Genomic DNA, 17,694 nt, shown 5'->3' on the forward strand with positions numbered 1-17,694 from the left:
CTGTTCCGCTGGACAAGCTCTCCCTCTTCTCCCCCATCCCCGCCGTCGACGACCCCTGCGCCTGCCTGTCTGCGCCCGCAAGTCCCTTCCCGACTGACCCGCAGCTGCTCGTGCTTGTACTCCGCCCTCTGCCATCCGTGCCTGGATCTCGTCTCCCGAACGGCGCGACGTCCTTCGCTCCCTTGCCAGCCATGGTCCACTCAAGTCCCCACTCCGAGAACCTGAGCCCCGTTATGCCCCCTCATCAGGCCCTTCCCGTCCATCCGCTTTCGCCTACGAGTCCGAGCCAGTCGGCATGGAAGTCCCTCTTCAGGCTAGGCAGTCAGTCCGCCAAGAAGGCCACTCCCTCCTCCTTGACTCTCGACACCAGCGCAATCCACGCCTCTTCTCCGCAGAGCGCGTTCACGCCCCTCACCAGCGCCGCGCCTTCCATTCCGACCCTGCACGCGTCGCCGGATCGGCGGTCTTCTTACAACTCCTCGAATACCCTGTCCAGCGACTCAAATCCATCTATGCCCAACCAGGTTCCTCGGGGAGCCCCGAGCGCGTCAGAGTATTACCAGAATACGCCCTCCTCCGATGCGGACCCATCGCCGAGCACAGACAACGCGCGGTCCAAGAAGCGGTCCGAGAAGCAGCGCAACCTCGGGCGTAAGGCGTCTCACACCACGAACTCCTCACAGCTCTCCTTCATGCCGCCGACTCCCTCCACCCCGACGCGCACCGGTCCGCTCTCGCCGAAGGCCATCGGTGCTGGCGCGTCGCGATTTATCCGTCGCGTCGCGTCAGCGCCGAACGCCAAGGGTCTGTTCTCGCTTAGCTCCCGCTCGAACGGCGCCACGACAAAGAATGGCTTACTATCCCCTGGCGACACCATGTCGCCGATGCCCCACTCGGCGAATGATGCGAGCGAACAGGGCACGACTTCCATGGAGACCCTCTCGTCTGCGTCATCGCGCGGGGCGCCTACGCGCGGGATGCGGTCTGCGAGCACGAACGCGCTCAAGACCAAGGATCGGGTCACCAACACGCAAACATCAGAGGGGCCGGGGAAGATCGCGTTCCGAAGGACGTACTCGAGCCATTCTATAAAGATCAAGTCGGTAAGCCGAGTTCTTCAGTTCCTCCGCATAACGTCCCTTGACGAGTGCGCGCGTAGGTGGAAGTGGGTCCGGCTAGCTTCCACAAGATCAAAATGCTGGGAAGAGGCGATGTCGGGAAGGTGTATCTCGTCCGGGAGAAGAAGACAAGCAAGCTCTTCGCCATGAAAGGTGCGCCGTTATATGGCCGCCGATGCACTGAAACACCCTGAACGAGGAATGCAGTCCTCTCGAAGAAGGAGATGATCGAGCGGAAAAAGATCAAGCGCGCCCTGACGGAGCAAGAGATCCTGGCGACCGCAAACCACCCGTTCATCGTCACGCTATACCACTCGTTCCAATCGGAGAACTACCTGTATTTCTGCATGGAGTACTGCATGGGCGGCGAGTTTTTCCGCGCGCTGCAGTCCCGGCCTGGAAAGTGTCTTTCCGAGGACGCCGCGCGGTTTTACGCGGCGGAGGTGACCGCGGCGCTGGAGTACCTGCACTTAATGGGATTCATATACCGGGACCTGAAGCCAGAAAGTACGTGTGTCGGTCGCGGCAGCCTCGCGGTGCGGGGCTCCCGCGAACGTTGTTTTACGGCGCATATTGACCCGCGGCCGTCCAGATATCCTACTACACCAATCTGGGCATATTATGTTATCGGACTTCGACCTGGCGAAACAGTCGAGCGAGCGTGGAGGCCGGCCCGCGATGATACACCAGGAGGAGAATGGGGTGAGCTCCTGTCTTCCCTGACATGTCACCGCGCTGTGCTGATCGAACGTCGCCCTGCTCCCCTGTCACAGATACCCTTGATCGATACCCGCTCGTGTACGGCTGACTTCCGGACAAACTCCTTTGTAGGAACAGAGGGTGAGCTTCTTTGCGCCACTCGATCCGTGCGGCCCAAGAGCGGTGCACTGATGCTGTGGCGTTGCGTTGTTCGTCAACAGAGTACATCGCTCCCGAGGTCATTCAGACGTCTGGCCATACCTCCGCCGTTGACTGGTGGACGCTCGGAATCTTGATCTACGAGATGATTGTAAGCATTGCGTACTCTGGCCTACGTGTGCGCGGCTGGCTTGTTCTCACGTTCTGACGTACCGCACTTGCAGTATGCTACGACCCCATTCAAGGGCGCCGAGCGGAACGACACGTTCCATAACATATTGAACCTACCCGTTCATTTCCGGGACACGCCCAAGGTGTCGCAGTAAGCACGTTTCGCGCTACTGCCCTCTCACGCTACGTCGCTCACTGCACCGTGACTCGTCGTATTACGTCCTAATTCAGCGCCGGCAAGGACGTTATCACGCGTCTGCTCGATAAACGAGAATGGACCCGCCTGGGCAGCAAGAGCGGCGCCTCGGAGGTCAAGCAGCACAAGTGGTTCGCCAAAATTAATTGGGGTCTTCTGCGGAACACGCAGCCTCCGGTAAGTCACCCTGTCTCCTCACCCTGGCTCCACAAATCCGGCGAGTAAATGCGCGCCGCCCCTGCTTGTCCGCGGCGGATGCGCGTGGGCGTGGGTACGGCGCGCACATGCCACACCCGGTTTGGGCCTCCTCCGGGCGCTGTTTTCAGGGTGCACGCGTCGCGGCGACCCATTGGCTCGGCCATGGTCGTTTAGAAGAGCGTCTGATAGCCTTGTGCTCGTCGGCTACGCCGTCGCGGTGCGCTGGGCTTTTCGGAGATCCCACGTCTGCCGTGCAGCTCAGACTGCCGAGGGGGAAGATCCGCCGACGGGGCTGCTGAGCGATCGCGATTCGCTTTCGGGGTCGACATGAGATTCCGCATCGCCATCTGGCGCGCTGCGTCGTCTGCTGCGCGCGGGGTACGTTATGGCCTTCCTGTGCATGCCATAATACCGGCGGCCGCCCAAACAGAACAGCTGATTCTCCGCGCGAGCGATCTTCGCCGTCACCGCCGCGTCCTGTGTCTCCGCGTCCGCGTCCATCTTTCCGGTGCAAAGACAGTATGCTGATGATCTGCCCCTCTATGCGCTGCTGCCTCCTGTGTGTCTGTGTGTCCTGCACCGCACCGGCGCTGCTCCACATCCACAGATCGTGCCCACGGCCTCAAACGGGATCGACGCAGTGAACTTCCGGCAGATGCACGAGTCGATGTCGCTCCAACTCGAGAAGCAGAGCTCGTCGAACATCAAGGGCGTCGCGGGCTCCAGCGTCCCCGGTACCCCCGGCCTGGGCGGTGACGACGGGCTTGAGCCGTCGCCGCAGGGCGTGGACGAGTTCAGCGCGTTCTCGAGTATCACCCTGCAGTATGACGGGGAGAGCTGAGCCCGTCCCTGTATGCGTGTGGGGGGTCACGGGGTGTAGGTGTAAGTTGGTTGTAGAGGAAAGGTAGAGTGTGTTGGACGCCGGCGGGTCTAGCACCGGGCACATTGGCACGCTTCACGATCGACTTCAGGCTCATCCATACGTCGGCCTTGGTCGATGGTCGATGGTCAACGTAGTCGATCGCACCCGCGCGTGGTTACCGGGACGGGATCGGACTGCTGGTCTTGTTACGATCGCGACCACCTCTCCCTTTCCGATGTGCTCGGTGTGCTCGACATCGCCGCTCCACCCTCGTCACCCCCTCTCTGCCCCTTGTTCGACTCCGCCCGGCTCGGAACCTGCTTTGTGCCTCGCCTCGCCATTCGCCGCCTCGGACTTACCCCGCGGGACGGCACGGTCGCCCACACGCGCCCACAACGGACAGTCCGCTCTCCATTGCCCGAACGCTTATTGTCCTGCACCATGCTCTCGCTCCAGGCTGTCGCTGTCACTTATTGTGTATATCTGCCCGCCCCTTTGTTTTTCCGACGCACCATTGTTTGTTCACGTTGGGTTAGATTGTCGTCCGCCGCAGAGGCCCCGGGGGTCTTCGCGTCCGCGTACCTGGGGCCTCCGTTGGCGTGACTGGCCCTGGTGTTTCTTGGTCTGCGGTCGTTGGATACCTGTCCGCCGTGTTCCTTGCATACCTCCCATACCTCCTCCCCTCTGTTACCCATCCCCCTTTTCTCTCTGCGTCGTCCACTCGTTCTCCGTTCGTCTCGTCACCGCCATTGTACCATCACACCACATCCATCCGCCCGCTCGCGCACATAGGTCCTCGCTTCATATACTTACTCGCTCCCCTCCCCACCACGCACGCACGCACACCCAACCCGTATCCATACCGTACCGATAAATTCAAACTACTACCCGCCGCCGACTTGCTCGCCTTTACCCTGTACATCTCAATCCCGTGCTACCCCCGCCCCTGCCCCACCCTCGTTCCTTTCACCCCCACAAAACACCCACACGGCGGATCCGGCTCGCCCGCTCGTCCTTCTGCGCTTCGCTACTCTCCGCCCCCGCCCCCTTTCCTTCCTTCCGCCATAGACTGTCACCACCATCACCCATCTAGCATAGGATACGACCTGGGCCCGGATAATCTGTCGTCTCTGTTTCCTGGATACATGTTTCGGAGAACCCTGCCCCCTGTCCGAGTCCCTTCGATGTGCCTAAGCCTAAGCCTTGCTCGCAAATTGCGCCATGGCCATGTGCGGGATGCGGTGTGCAGCAACCGCGCGGAGAGTGGGCGGGGGAAGCCCGCACTCACCGCCGGTTGCGTTGCCCTCCATCAGTGACATACTCCGCGGCCCAAATCTGCGAGATTTGAATTCGAATATGGCCATCAGCGTGCGGCGGCGGGGCTGGCGTTCTTTTCATTTTCGCTAGGCGCACTTCTGTGCTTCGCAGCGACGCTAGTGCGGCCGCGGGGCGCGCCTGCGAAGATGTCGACTTCCACGGGCGACATGCAATTGCTTGTCCGTAGCGCGCGCGGGGTCGGGGTCTGAGTTTGCGGCTGAGCGGGGGGTGCGGGGAGCGTTCTGGCTTCTCAGAGCGCGATCGGAGCTGTGCGTATCGCTATCTCCGGCGTTTGCGCTCGACCCCGGCCGCGGAGGGGGCATGCCTGATGCTCGCTATTGCAAGGGCGGCCGTAAGGTGTGCATGCGCACCGTAGAGTTTGATCGCGACTGAATGCCTGCGTGCACCGGGCTCACTGGGCTGTGGCTGCGGGCGCTGGCGCGCGGGGCAAGGCGGGGTACACTTCATATTCAAGGTTGCGTCTGCGTCTGCGTCCAGTGTGCCGCTAATGCCCCCGCAGGCCCGCAGCAGGGCATATCATGCCGGCGGTACGGAGGGCTGGGAGCGGTGGACAGGTGGCAGCCACTATCGAGGCGCGCGGCCCTGCGTGTCGAGGCTGCCAGTGCCCGGTCGATCAGATCAGAGGGGGTGGTGGTGCGATGAACAATTGGCATTGGCAGGCGGGCGTCCGCCGGGGACGTGGAGATGAGCAGTGCCAACGTTGCTGCTACAGCGTCCGAGTCCGGGGGTGTCCATAAGATTTTCAATGGCCCGGTGGGCGCGCGCCGGGGCGGAGACGAGGCGGAGAATGGGGCGGGCTCAGCGGGAGGCCGGATTAGGGAGGGGTCGCGAGCACGCGGCGGAGGAGGCGAGATGGAGAAGAACGTGGGGGAGGGGGCGAAGGCATTGTGGCGCAAGAAGCGAGGGGGTAACGAGAGGCACGCCGGGTTCTCTGCGCGAGGTTCTCGGGCGGGGCTGGAGATTGGGCAGCGCGGCGGGGGCGCGAGGCTGCAGGCTAAGTGACTGGGAAGGATGACGATGACGTCTGCGCGCGCGGACGTCGCGCGTCGTGCTCGCGGGTGGGCAGGCGAGTAGCCGAGGGACGTGTGCGCGTGCTCGTTGGGCTCGCGAGTGGCTCGCGTCGGATGGGCCTGGGGAGGGCGCGCGAGGACAGCGCGGGCAGCGGCCCTGGGCCGGGCACTGGGAGGGAGTGGCTGTCGACTGGGCGAGTGGGGACGGCGGCGCTCTGCCCAAAGCTGTGCAGGCCGGACACAGGTGATCGGGGAGGACGGGTGCCGAGAATGGACTAGTCTCGCGGGCGATCGTGAGAGCCCGTGAAGCTTGGGGGGCACCCTCGAATAGCGATCGCCCAATCAAATGCGCCGCTGGGGCTGCCGAGCTGCCGGGCTCGCCCGCGTCTGCACTCGGGTCTGGTGCGCTGGCAGACGGCGAGGACGCACAGAGGGCAGGGGCCTTGCCATCGCGAGCACCGTGTGTCAGCAGGAATGGAGTCCGTACGGCATGCGGAGAGGAAAGTGCCGAGTGGGCTCGCCGGATTTAGACGGGCTTGTTCGATCAGACGCTCTGACTGGATCCGTCGCCTGCCTGATTCGAGAAAGACGGCGACGGGGGGACGGCACGCTTTGGGACGGTGACTGGCAGCGAACTCTATTCGATGCCTGTGTGACTGCCCCGGACCCCAGGGACTGCGCCAGTTGATGACCGGGTCGGTCCAGGAAACTTAAGTCCACCGCTCGCTGGCCGCCTTCCTTTTCTGCGGGGGCATCGAATGCTTTGCTCTGCGCTGGATCTGCCCTAAAAGTGTTGGGTCTCCTGCCCCTCCAGTCGCGTCGCCTCCCACCACTCGTCCAGCCCGGCCCTCCCCTTCGCCTGGGCTGCCCCGCCTTCGGTCAAGAACGCTCAGAAGTCCCGCCTTCCTCCTTCTGCCTCGTGCCCTTCATCTCCTCCACCCCTTCCCCTTCCTCCCCTGCCCGCCATGTCCGCAGACCTCTACCCCCAGTCCGCGTACACTACGCGCCCCGCCTACCAGCAGCGCGCAGACCAGCCGTACCAGCTCTCGACCTCCTCCAACGTCGCCTCCTACTCCTCGCAGCTCCTCCCCTCCCAGCAGTCCACAATCTCCGACTCCCAGAGCGCCCACGACGCGCACTCCCAATCACCACAGCGCGAGTCCCAGTCTCCCAAGCAGGAGGACAATGGCTCCGTCCCAAAACAAGAGGGCACGCCCCAGCAGCAGCCTGCAAAGCCCCAGGCGACGTTCCTCACCAAGCTCTACGCGTACGTCGCGTCCTGCTATATGCGCGCGCTTATTCACTCACCTTCAATCAAGGCTCCTCGAGAGGCCCGAGAACCACCACATGATCCGCTGGGATCCCGCGGGCGAGCACATCATCGTCGAGCGGCCAGAGCAGCTCGCCCTTCACGTTCTCCCCAGCGTTTACCGCCAGTCGCGCTTTGCAAGCTTCTCCCGGCAATTAAACGTAAGTCGGCTTCCCCACCGTCATCGCGTCCTTTTTTCGCGAGTTCCTGCCGACCCTGACATGCTTGATTTCAAGATCTACGGCTTCATGCGTAAGGTCAACCTCCGAAACGTTGACCCCGCGATCGACGACCCTGACGCGAGCACTTGGTGTACGTCGCATGGTTCCTGACTGACATTGCGCCACCTTGTACTGACGCGAGGAGTGCAGCGCACCCGACTTTGAACAGGCACTCCCCCGCAGAGGTCGTCGCCAACTTCAAGCGTCGCGTCCCTCCTCGCCTCCCGAAGCCGCGCAAGCGGGAGAACGAGATGCCTCAAATTCCCCCACCGCGCTCTGCTATCGGTATGGGTCCCGTCCCGCTCTCAGTGCCTTCAGGGGATTTATCTCCGTACAAAGGTGGCCGTGCGCGCGGATTCTCCGCCCCCGGCTCCTTCACGCCGCTCAGCCAGCCTGGCGCCCCTGGATGGGGCACTAGCTACCCGCGTTCCACCCTCCCCCCTCTCAACGTGCCCTCCGACCCGCCGTCGCTTTCCTCGCACGGCAGCATGTACTCCCACTCCTCTCATACCCTGCACCCAGTTACCCCTTCTGAAGATACCCAGTCCCCGTCTGCTTTTGGTTCGATGAATTATTCTAGCGCTGGCCGTGAAACCATGATGCTCCCCTCGCCAAACTCACAGTACCAGTACTCTGAGCAGCAGCCTAGCTGGTTTTCGTCGACGGGCGCGTCGCCCGCCGCGCACTCTTCCGGCTCGCTCTCCAGTCTGCTGAACCCCAGCAGCAACATGGGCAGCAGCTACTCTACCACCCGCCCCCAGCCTGCGGCGATCAACACCTACACCTCCTCATACCCTCAGATGGGTCGCAGCCACCCGAGTGCGACTCCCGTTTCCCCTGACAGCCGACCGACGTCTGGCTATTCGGCTGCCTCGTCTATGTCGTCTCTCCCGACGCCGTACGAGGAGTCGAACGCCCACCAGTTCGGGCACCACGACTACTCTCGGCCAGGGTCTGGGCACCATCGGCCGATGAGCCCATCGTCGTCGCGTCCGCCGTCGTCGAAGTCCTATTCGACTAACAACGGGTCGTTGAGCATTCGCAGGGAGCGGCGGCACAGCCAGGCGATGTCGCCATACCCCTCGCCCTACACCGAGCACCCCTCGCACCGCCCGTCTACCTCCCCTCACCCTGCGGACGATCACTCCGGTAGCAACGGCATCCCTCGTGTGCGAAGCATGATCCAGCTGCCCTCCGTCGACTCGTACTCGTTCAACCCCTCGCAGGCGGAGTTCGCGTACGCGGCGGTCGACGACGGCGGTCACGGTGGCCACGGACACGGCATGTACGGCGGTCTTCCTGGTCAGCGGAGCGTGCGGCCGTCGACGAGCGCGTCGTCGCTCAGCACGAGCAGCTCGGCGGCGAACACACCGGGAGGGGACGGATATGGCCCGAGCGGGGGAGATGCGGATATCACCCGATGTGAGTGAGTCTGCTCCACTACATGACGGTCTCAGTTGTGCGCACTCCCAGTTACATGTACGGAGTGCCCCTGCCGTCTAGTGGTGTGCGGACGCGTGCTGACAACTTTCGCTCAGATTCACCCGACTACGGCTACGTGCAGATGAACGAACACCTCCCGCAATACGCTAAGGAACAGCTCTGAAAACGTCGTCGTCCTCGCATTGCGGGGGCATACAACGACATCGCGCCAGTGGACTCGGCTCTCGTTTGGACTTTATCTATGCCACCCATGCGTTCATGTCCTGCATCCCTCTCCCCTTGCCCCCCATAGACGTCTCGGACTCGGCTCGGACCCCTCACTACATGCGCCGCTGCTTGCCTCGTCTTCGTGCGCCGGTCGACTACTCCCCCCCTCGCTCTTCACCTTCTATCAGGACGTCGATGGACTTCGCGGACGGTCGCTTCGGAGGATTAGGAAGAAGGACCCCGGTGACGGAACCGCACGGCTGTGCAGGACGATCGCAGGGCCCGGCGTCAGCGCGGGAGGCCTTGCGGTGGAGGGTCGGCGACTATCATCGTCACGCCCTTCCCCGTCAGCATCATGCATCGCCGAAGGGTGTAAGGTTAGATGTCATCGTGCGAACGATTGACTTCTGCCATTGCCCGGATGGTGGCTGCTGTGCGTTGCTGTTCGCCGCGGCAGGTTGACGGGGTGATGTGCGGGGCGGCGTTTGCTGGTCGTGCGGTGTTTTCTGGTCGCCGTTTTCTGATGGCGAGCGCCTCGGACGCTTCTCTTTGTGTCGCTGCTGAGTGGTGGGCGAGTGTGCCTGCGCTGCTGCCCCTCCATCTCAGTTGCACCATCTTGTACGAACTCTCTTCTCCCGTCCGTCCATCCCCCTATCCATCTATCGTCGGTCTTTGCCTGATGACCCGCACCGTTTATTATTCGCCGTCCGCCCCATTCCTCTTCCCCGGTGCCCGCAGCTCGTTACCCCATTCCTGCTTACCGCTCTTTCGTCCGCACCGGCCGTTGCTGTTTAGCAACGGTTGCGTCCACCCTTTACGTTTCCGTTCTCGCTGGGATCTTTATCACCACACCATGTCTCATAGTCTTGTGTCTGCGCTCGCTGTGTCGCTCTTCCGTTCGTTTGTCGCTCTCTCCGTGTGTAGTACTCTTCGCGTTCTCGACCAATAGCTGTATTTGTTGCCCTCTCCCCGCCGGGGCGCGCCCCACACTGCCTTCCCCTCCGGTCGCCCGCCCCGTCGCTGTAACACCTCCGCCCCCGCTCACGTCTCCTCTCGTCTCATCGTCCCGCTCGCTCGCCCCGGTCCTCGCCCGCAATCCCCCGTATATACATATGCATCGTGTCCTTGATACAGCTCGCTCCAGAAATATACCCTCCCTCTCGCCTTCCGATCGCGCGCACGCGCAACAGCTATCACGCACTCTCCAACGGTGCTCGCGGAGTCGCGCCCGGGTGAACGCGATAGCGAAAAAGCATGTAGACTATAGCCGGCGCGAGTGCGCGACCACGGTTAGCGGTTAGGCTCGGGTAGCGGCGGTTAGCGCGTCTGGCCATGGCGGACCCCGGGCCCCAGATCTGCGCGCACGATCGGGAGTGGCTCGCGTCGCTGGCCTCGCCACCTCGATAGCGCGTCGTTCGTGCAGCCAATCGGCGCGCGCTCGCGGAAGCAAAATGCGCCTGCGCAGGCGCCCGTGACGACATTGTCCGGGGTGACACAAGCTGAGAGAGGCGCTGGTGACGCCTGGGGTGACGGCGTTACCGTTACGTGAGTGGGTGAACGGGCGGGCGGGCGCCTGCTGGGCGGAATGTGGACTCCGCGAGTGTGTGTTTGGCAGCGACGTCCGCGATCCTCACGAGGCGAACTTGCACGCTGCGTTCCTGTTTCTTCTCGCTGGCTTTTACCTGGCTTCCCGCGGTCCCGCTGTCGGCGCTGCCTCTGCGCTTGGAGAGAGACGGTACACGTCGAGACTGGCTGACGACGCATTACACATCCACACACACACACCCGACTCTGGCCGACTTGACTTGACTTGGTAACTGCGAGGCCTTGATTGGAACTGGAACCTACTAGAGATTTGAACGCACGATGGCGGAGGACGATGATGCCGTGGTGCGGCTCGTCGCCCAGTGCAAATCGAACGGTCTGTGTGTCTCCCACTTCCGCTGCGACGCGTCGTGCTGATGCGAGCCTCTCATTGCTCTTGGGTTACGCGTTTGTGGCGCTCTTACGCGCGCCTCTCAAATTCGTCGCGTCTGAATCCGTGTCGTATGAACGTGGCGGACGAGAGCAGATAATGACGTGAGGGTGGATGCGATCACGAAGCTACAGGCAGAATTCGAGGCGGGCTGCGAGGTACGTGTCGCGTCTCACCCTGGAATGACGATCGGGAGTGCAGAGAGCCACACAGAAAGACTGACCGACCGCCCCCGGCACAGATCGCAGACCCAGACGCGCTCATCCAAGCCCTGAAGGCGTGCCTGCGCACGCCCAACCAACACCTCACGACCGCGACGCTCTCCGCGCTCCCGCCGCTCATCCCGCTCGTCGTCACGCGGCCGCCCGCGCAGATCCCGCTGCCCGGCTCGTCCACCTCCCCGGCCGCGTCGACGTCGTCCGCGTCTGCGTCCCCGATCGACGCGCACGCGATGCGCCAGGTGCTCACGCAGCTCATGCCCGCGGGTGGGGGCGTGCTCGACCGCCTCGGCGACGCCCGCGAGCGCGCGCGCGACAAGGCGCGCGAGACGCTCGTCGTCATGGGCGGGTTCGCCTTCCGGTGCGGGGGCGCGGGCGCGGGCTCGGGCTTGCGCAGCTCGCGGGACGGGAAGGGCCCGGAGACGCCGATGCAGCTATTTGAGCGGTTCTTGCGGGAGGGCGGGTTGGCGAGCAAGGTGTGGCGGGCGAGAGAGCAGGTGCGTGTCCTTTTTGCTGTGGTGTGGGGTGTTGTAGGGGAATGGCGTGCTTAGGTGCGTGTTTGTGTGCAGTCGATCCTCGTCCTGGTGCACATCCGGCGTACGCATCATATGTTCCCGCTGCGGCCTTACTTGCCGCACCTGGTGGACGCCCTGGAGGACACGGACGGCGCGGTGCGCGAGTGCGCGCGGCAGTCCGTCGTGGAGCTCTTCACTGGCCCGGGGGTCACGGACGCCGCCCGCGCGGACCTCAAGAAGGAGCTGGCGAAGAAGAACGTGCGCAAGACGATCGTGGACGGCGTGCTCAACAAGGTGCTCGCCGGGGCGAGCACGCCCAACACCCCTGGGCCGAGGAGCGAGAACGGGTCGGAGAACGGCGATGGGGCGGGCCCGACGAAGGAGTACGTCCCGCCCAGCATCGCGCTGCTGAATAGAAGACCGGGTGGCGCAGCGGCGGGTGGGGCGGGCGGTGCGCCTGTCTCCCGGACAGTGAGCCAGGGGAATGTGCGCGAGATGTCCCGGCCGCAGAGCCGCGCAGCGGTCATGACTCCCACTGGTGAGGCTCCGCCGGCCGCCGGTGGGGGCACAGAGGTCAAGCCTGTCTACGTGAGCACTCCGGTCTTGATTATTCTCGTGCGGTGCGGTGACTGGAGGCTCGTTCTGCGCTGGTTTGGCTTAGATTGCTTCGAGCCGTGATTTGGAGAATGAGTTCGCTTCGATGCTTAGGCCGTTCGAGGTAAGTCCTCACAACAGCCGGAGGCTTAGCTATGCCGGCATTAGGTCGCACCGCTTACTCTCCATGCAGGGCAAGGAGTCTGAACATAATTGGTCCGCCCGCGAGCAAGCCATCCAACGGGTGCGCGGTATGCTCAAGGGGGACGTGCTAGAGCGATACCCCGATACGTTCCTGCACGGTTTGAAGAATGGATTCATGGACGCGTCGCTGAAAACGGTACGGTCCATCCCACGTCCCTAGCGACCGGGCCAACTGACAAATGCGTACCCGAACGCACCCTGACCAGCTCGCCAGCCTCCGGACGACGGTTGCCGGAAATTCATGTGCGCTGTACAGCGAACTCGCTATCGCCCTAGGGCCCGCACTGGACCCGTTCTGCGAGCTGATGTTCACGCATCTGCTCCGGATGGCGAACCTGACGAAGAAGATCACCGCGCAGACATCGCAGGCGACCGTGACCACCCTCATCCAGCACAGCACCGTCCATCCGAAGCTGATAATACCCCTCCTCTGGAACGTCCTCCAGGACAAGGCGATTCAGACGCGCCAATACGCCGTCGCTCACGTAAAGATGTACCTGGAGGTCCACAGCGCCCGCGCGACGCACACCATCGAAGCGTCGGGTGCGATTGAGACTCTGGACAAGTTCGTCCGGAAGGCGCTCGGGGATCCGAACGCGGGCGTGCGCGACAACGCGCGCATCCTCTTCTGGACGTTCCAGCGCATCTGGGTCGAGCGCGGCGCCGCGATCATGCAGTCGCTCGACACGACCTACCGCAAGCAGCTCGAGAAGGCATGTCCCTCGACGGACCTGCTCGCGTCCGTCCCGACCGTGGCGGCGTCCCCGCCCCGGGTCAAAAAGAGCAGCGTGGCGGCGGCGATTGCGGCGAGCCGCGCCAAGGCGAAGGCGATCGCGAGCGCGCCGCCGTCGCTCCGCCACCAGGCGACGTCGACCTCGCACACCATACGCGCGACGTCCCCGCCGACGAAACGCGCCACCTCACCCTCGCTCTCCACGAGCAGCTCGACTGGGGGCGTCCGCGCCCAGTCGCCCGTCTCGCGCTCGTCGCCGCCGCGATCGCGGATAATGTCCACCGGGACCCTCTCGCGGTCGACGAGCTCTGGGGCTGTGCCGAGCCAGGCGGGCCGCAGTCCGCCCCGACAGCCACTACCCGCCTCGCCGCCGTCGCCCACATCGGACCAAACATTCCGGCGGCGCCTCACGTCGCCGACGCTGACCCCGTCGCCGCCTACCTCGAACTCTACATTCCGGAAAGCGGTGGAAACGGCCTTGCCAGCGTCACCGCCGAATTCGGCAGGCAGCTATGCTTCGCCAACACCACGCCCCCAGAAGCTTGGGCAGCCGGCGGTGCCTGTGCAGCGCGAGTCGCTCTCTTTGGCGGGGCTGCGCCACTACGCCGGGTCCGGCGAGGAGGAATCGCTGCTTTTAGCAACGAATATCCCCGTCCCTGAGGACAGCGATTCGGACATGGACATGGATCTAGACGAGTCTGTGAACCTCATATCGTTTTCCACGCCATACGAGGTCTACCCGCCGCGCCCGCCGCGCTCGAACTCGCAGCGCTCGACGAGCTCGAAGCCGGGCTTCTCGAACGCACTCTCGACAGGCACAAGCTCGCCCCCCGCGGGCGTCGCGCAGCCGCTCGTCGAGGACGCGATGCGCGCGCGCGCGGAGCAGGCGGAGAGCGCGGCGGAGCGCCTGCTCGAGCTCGTCGAGCCGGACGAGGACGGCGCGCACGCGTCGCCGATTCCTGCGTCGCTCCTGCTGCGGAACACCGAAGGTTCAAAGGCCAGGGCCAGGGCGAGCGGCGGCAGGAGCGCTGCCGCGCCCCCGGCGCCGCGGACGCCCGTGAGCAAGCGCAGCGCGGCGATCATGCAGCAGGCGGCGCTGTTCCAGGACAGCCCGGCGCACAACGGCAAGACGGCGTCGCTGTTCGACATGGTCGACGGCCGCGACAGGGCGGGCCAGTGGTGGGCGAAACGGATGGCGTGTATGTATCGCAGGTTGCGGGGCCTGTCTCGCGTTCTGATCGTGCGTGCTGATGGTCAATGTTGCTAGTGCTCAAGATGGCCGCGCCCGTCGATGACGCCGGGAGCCCTGAGAGGGACGACTCCCTGAAGGCGTCCGTCGTGGCGTTAGAAGACGGGTCCGCGGACGTTGCCGTGCTGAAGAAGCTTGCGCGGTTGTGCGCGCAGAATCCTGCGCACGAGCCGCTCTCACCTGTGAGCCCGGGCTTTGCCGTCCCCCTCACGCCCTCCCCTATGGACGGCGTGGCACGGCCACTGGTGACGCACCAGACGGATTACTGGACGCAGGACAAGCTGTTCGATCACCTCTTCACCGCGCTCGTCAAGTTCCTGGACCCTCGCAAGGTGAGCGCCATGCGGAGGCGGACCCCGAACTCAATGCAGATAGCGCGCGTTCTCACATATTCAATTAGAATGCCGAAGAACTCGAGTATGGGCTGATCGTCCTGTGGGAAATGCTGGAGAACCAGGCGCCGTTGCTCGAAGGCCGCGAAGCGGATATTTTCAGCCTGCTTCTGCAAATCAGATATTGCGCGCAGATGACTGTATGTGCTGTCCGTTTGGACCCTGCGTCCGCCGCCGTGCTTACGTCCTCCACAGGTGATGCAGGCGACGAACTTGTTCCGGGACACGCTCACGAGCCGCATAGAGCCCGTGTATGGGCTCACGACCCTGCACGCCTGCCTGCGCGCCTTCCGGGACGCGCCCCCGCCGCCTTCGGCGACCACGGAGATAAGAGACGGGACCTATGCATTTGGCCTGATCGCGCTCGGGAAGTTCTTCCTCCGCCTGCCCGCGGAGGTGCTCGAGGAGGAGCTGCCTCGACTACGGGCGACGCTCATCTCGGTGAGTTCCGGCGCTGCCCCCCTCCCTGCGTGCACGGCCACACCAAGCTCACATTGCGACCGTCCGCAGGCTCTGACAGAGAGTTCAGGCACGAGCGCCATCGCCGTGCGGGAGGCCGCGACGGCGGCGACCATCGCTGCCCAAATGGTGCTCCGTGACGAGACGCACCTCTTCACGCTGCTCGACGGGCTGCCCGATGAGAAGAAGAACCTGCTCGCGTACATGTTTGACAAGCACGGAACACGGGGTCCCGCTAACGCATCCGGCCCGTCTGCGATGGAAAAGCTGGAAAGGGAGATGAGGCGCATTGACGGCCGGCTGAGCACGCCAGGTCGGTCCGGGGCCTAGCCCGCCACGTTCGTTATCCGGGGGATTCTTGGCTCGTGGTGGGTAGGTACCTTATGTCGTCCTTAGTATTAAGACAGTCGCACCGTACGCTCTGCCGTATGTTCGTTATGCCCGCACTATTGTAGTCGTACAATTATATCCTTCTTGTGGAATCTCCGAGTACTGTTGTCTGACTACAAAATATGAGGGTATCGTACGTGTGAACTTTGAGGCCGTGGACGGTGATATGGAGAGTGCGATTGGGGTACCCAGGGTCTGAGGATGGTTGAGAGGTTTCACTGCTATAACAGTCGGGTCACGTCAGATTGTATCTACGCATCTATTACCGGACGCAATGTTTTGGGCATACCTGCGAAGTGATCAGTCGCAGCGCTGGATCATAATCATCTCGTCGTCATCGTTCTCGCCAAGTGTCTCTTGCGGTTTGCTATGTTGCCCAGTCGGTCCGCGACAGTCCTGAGCAGCTCAGCCTGGGCCTCCTCCTCCGCAGCCTGGCTCAGGAGCAGGCTGATAAATTCATCTTCTAACCCGTTACAAGGGGTTGACGGCGCGGAAGAAGCCTGCGAAGCGCGGCGATATGCCTGGGATCTGTCGCCCATGTGTCCTAGAAGCGTACCACCAGAAGGGAAGCTATCGGGTGCGGGATGTCTGGGTGGAGCGTCCTTCCTGTCGGTTAGCGGTGCACGCTGAGCCTGAGTGGCCGCCATAGAGGTATCGAGCGGTCGCCTAGCAGGTGCTCCACAAAGCAAGTCCCGGGACGCAGTGCTGGCGTCCAAAGAAGGCGACGGAGCCTGTGCGACGGCGAACGGCTCGGCGTCCGAACGATCATCGACGCTGGCTGACGCATTGTGCCCCAAACCTTGCAGCTCGTCCAGCACGCGTTGGAAGTCCCGGACGACCCCGAACGCGAGGCCACGGTGGGCGTGCTCTGCGCCACGGCGATCGGACGCGCGGGCGGCACGCGCGGTAGGCACCGATGACAGCGCGGGGGACTTGTCGTGGACTGCGGGCCGGGTGTTGAGCAGAGGCCTGCAGGGTGCTGCGCGAAGGCCAGATGGAATGAGCTCGAGGAAAGGCGAGCGGCGCCCCTGCGAGGAGGATCTGCGAGAGTCCAAAGATGGCGAGCGTCGCTTAGCGTCGTGGAATTCTAGACGGTTAGCCGGTGAAGACTCGGCGGCAGGACCCGGCGGGCAGAAAGACTCGAGGGAGGGCAGCTCGGTGCTTGGTGGCGGCGAGGGGAGCAGAAATCTAGAACCGGGGCACGGCGGGAAAGCAGCCGACTGGTCATTGGCGAGTAAATCGTCCGAGTCGCAGGTGTCTTTCGAACGGATCCAAGACTCGGCAGCTTCAGTTAAAGCAGCGTCTATCATGCTCTGGAGAGGTGGCCCGAGAAGAGACGAATCCTCAGGCAGAACGGATTGGTCGGGAGTGAAGGCGCGCAAGGACGGAGTTCGCAAGATGTTCCTCAAGACACCCGGGCTAGCCTTCGGAAACAACCGCGTCCGAATAGGCGTCAGCAAGTACTGGTTCTTGTCCATAATTCCGAGACTGTCCGCCCAAGGCTCATTGACGGTAGCGTTTGTCGAGGGCCGCGGTTCAGACCGGTCGACTTGAGACATCCAATCCTGTGCCGCCAAGTTATGTTCATCATCCATGCCAAAGGTATGCAGCAAAGATTGGATGGCTTTATCTTCGCCAGTGACTGAGTCGACAAGTTTCCCAAGTAGATCATCGCGAGAAGCGCCTCCGCCCTTCGTAGGTCGCAGTGAGGGGCGAGCGTCTTGACTACGCGCACGAAACCGAGCTCGTGAGGGAAGAGCGGTGTAGCGGTCTCTGGGAGCAAGATTCAACATGGCTCTGAGTTGTCAGGTCCCAACGGAAGTTTTGAGGTAGGCTGGTGGTGGGAGGGACGGCGACGGGGTCGTGATTGGAAAGGGTGGGAGACTCGGTTGGAATGTGATTGAACTTGTTCGCATGCACAGCCACTTTCCCCTTTCGTCAAATGTACTTGACATTTCGGGGGTCCCGCGAGTGGCGTCTACTTTCGAAGAGAACCGTACAGAGACACAAACAGGATACAAGATGCGCGCGAAA

General features: G+C 63.2%; 4 protein-coding genes across 4 annotated transcripts; 3 read left to right on the top strand and 1 right to left on the bottom strand.

Annotated features, from left to right (window-relative positions):
- Positions 1-692: 692 nt before the first annotated feature.
- Positions 693-4,337, top strand: TRAVEDRAFT_163875 (Pkinase-domain-containing protein; the record flags this gene model as incomplete). Its single annotated transcript, XM_008037615.1, has 10 exons — positions 693-949; positions 992-1,103; positions 1,160-1,271; positions 1,326-1,625; positions 1,711-1,820; positions 1,892-1,958; positions 2,039-2,127; positions 2,201-2,298; positions 2,379-2,520; positions 3,149-4,337. 10 exons carry the CDS (start codon positions 693-695, stop codon positions 3,380-3,382), a joined length of 1,521 nt encoding a protein of 506 aa, XP_008035806.1. The 3' UTR covers positions 3,383-4,337.
- A 2,379-nt stretch (positions 4,338-6,716) lies between these two features.
- Positions 6,717-10,028, top strand: TRAVEDRAFT_70292 (uncharacterized protein; the record flags this gene model as incomplete). The annotated part of the gene is made up of 5 exons (XM_008037616.1): positions 6,717-7,018; positions 7,071-7,221; positions 7,297-7,372; positions 7,432-8,703; positions 8,820-10,028. 5 exons carry the CDS (start codon positions 6,717-6,719, stop codon positions 8,885-8,887), a joined length of 1,869 nt encoding a protein of 622 aa, XP_008035807.1. The 3' UTR covers positions 8,888-10,028.
- A 632-nt stretch (positions 10,029-10,660) lies between these two features.
- Positions 10,661-15,735, top strand: TRAVEDRAFT_70293 (uncharacterized protein). The gene is made up of 11 exons (XM_008037617.1): positions 10,661-10,852; positions 11,003-11,064; positions 11,148-11,621; positions 11,694-12,227; positions 12,301-12,357; positions 12,427-12,573; positions 12,644-14,369; positions 14,438-14,751; positions 14,820-14,951; positions 15,007-15,252; positions 15,322-15,735. Exons 1-11 carry the CDS (start codon positions 10,798-10,800, stop codon positions 15,598-15,600), a joined length of 4,026 nt encoding a protein of 1,341 aa, XP_008035808.1. The 5' UTR covers positions 10,661-10,797; the 3' UTR covers positions 15,601-15,735.
- Positions 15,736-15,983: 248 nt separating this feature from the next.
- TRAVEDRAFT_44929 (uncharacterized protein) lies at positions 15,984-17,219 on the bottom strand (the record flags this gene model as incomplete). The annotated part of the gene is made up of 1 exon (XM_008036895.1): positions 15,984-17,219. The coding sequence occupies one exon, from the start codon at positions 17,217-17,219 to the stop codon at positions 15,984-15,986; it is 1,236 nt and encodes a 411-aa protein (XP_008035086.1).
- Positions 17,220-17,694: the final 475 nt, after the last annotated feature.

This window comes from Trametes versicolor (assembly GCF_000271585.1).
Source record: "Trametes versicolor FP-101664 SS1 unplaced genomic scaffold TRAVEscaffold_3, whole genome shotgun sequence".
Classification (NCBI taxonomy): domain Eukaryota; kingdom Fungi; phylum Basidiomycota; class Agaricomycetes; order Polyporales; family Polyporaceae; genus Trametes; species Trametes versicolor.

Coding starts and splice junctions, on each gene's coding strand:
- TRAVEDRAFT_70293 (XM_008037617.1), top strand. CDS start 10,798: ATGGCGGAGGACGATGATGCCGTGGTGCGGCTCGTCGCCCAGTGCAAA. Junction 12,358..12,426: donor CGATGCTTAGGCCGTTCGAG/GTAAGTCCTCAC, acceptor CTCTCCATGCAG/GGCAAGGAGTCTGAACATAA. Junction 14,752..14,819: donor AGTTCCTGGACCCTCGCAAG/GTGAGCGCCATG, acceptor ATATTCAATTAG/AATGCCGAAGAACTCGAGTA.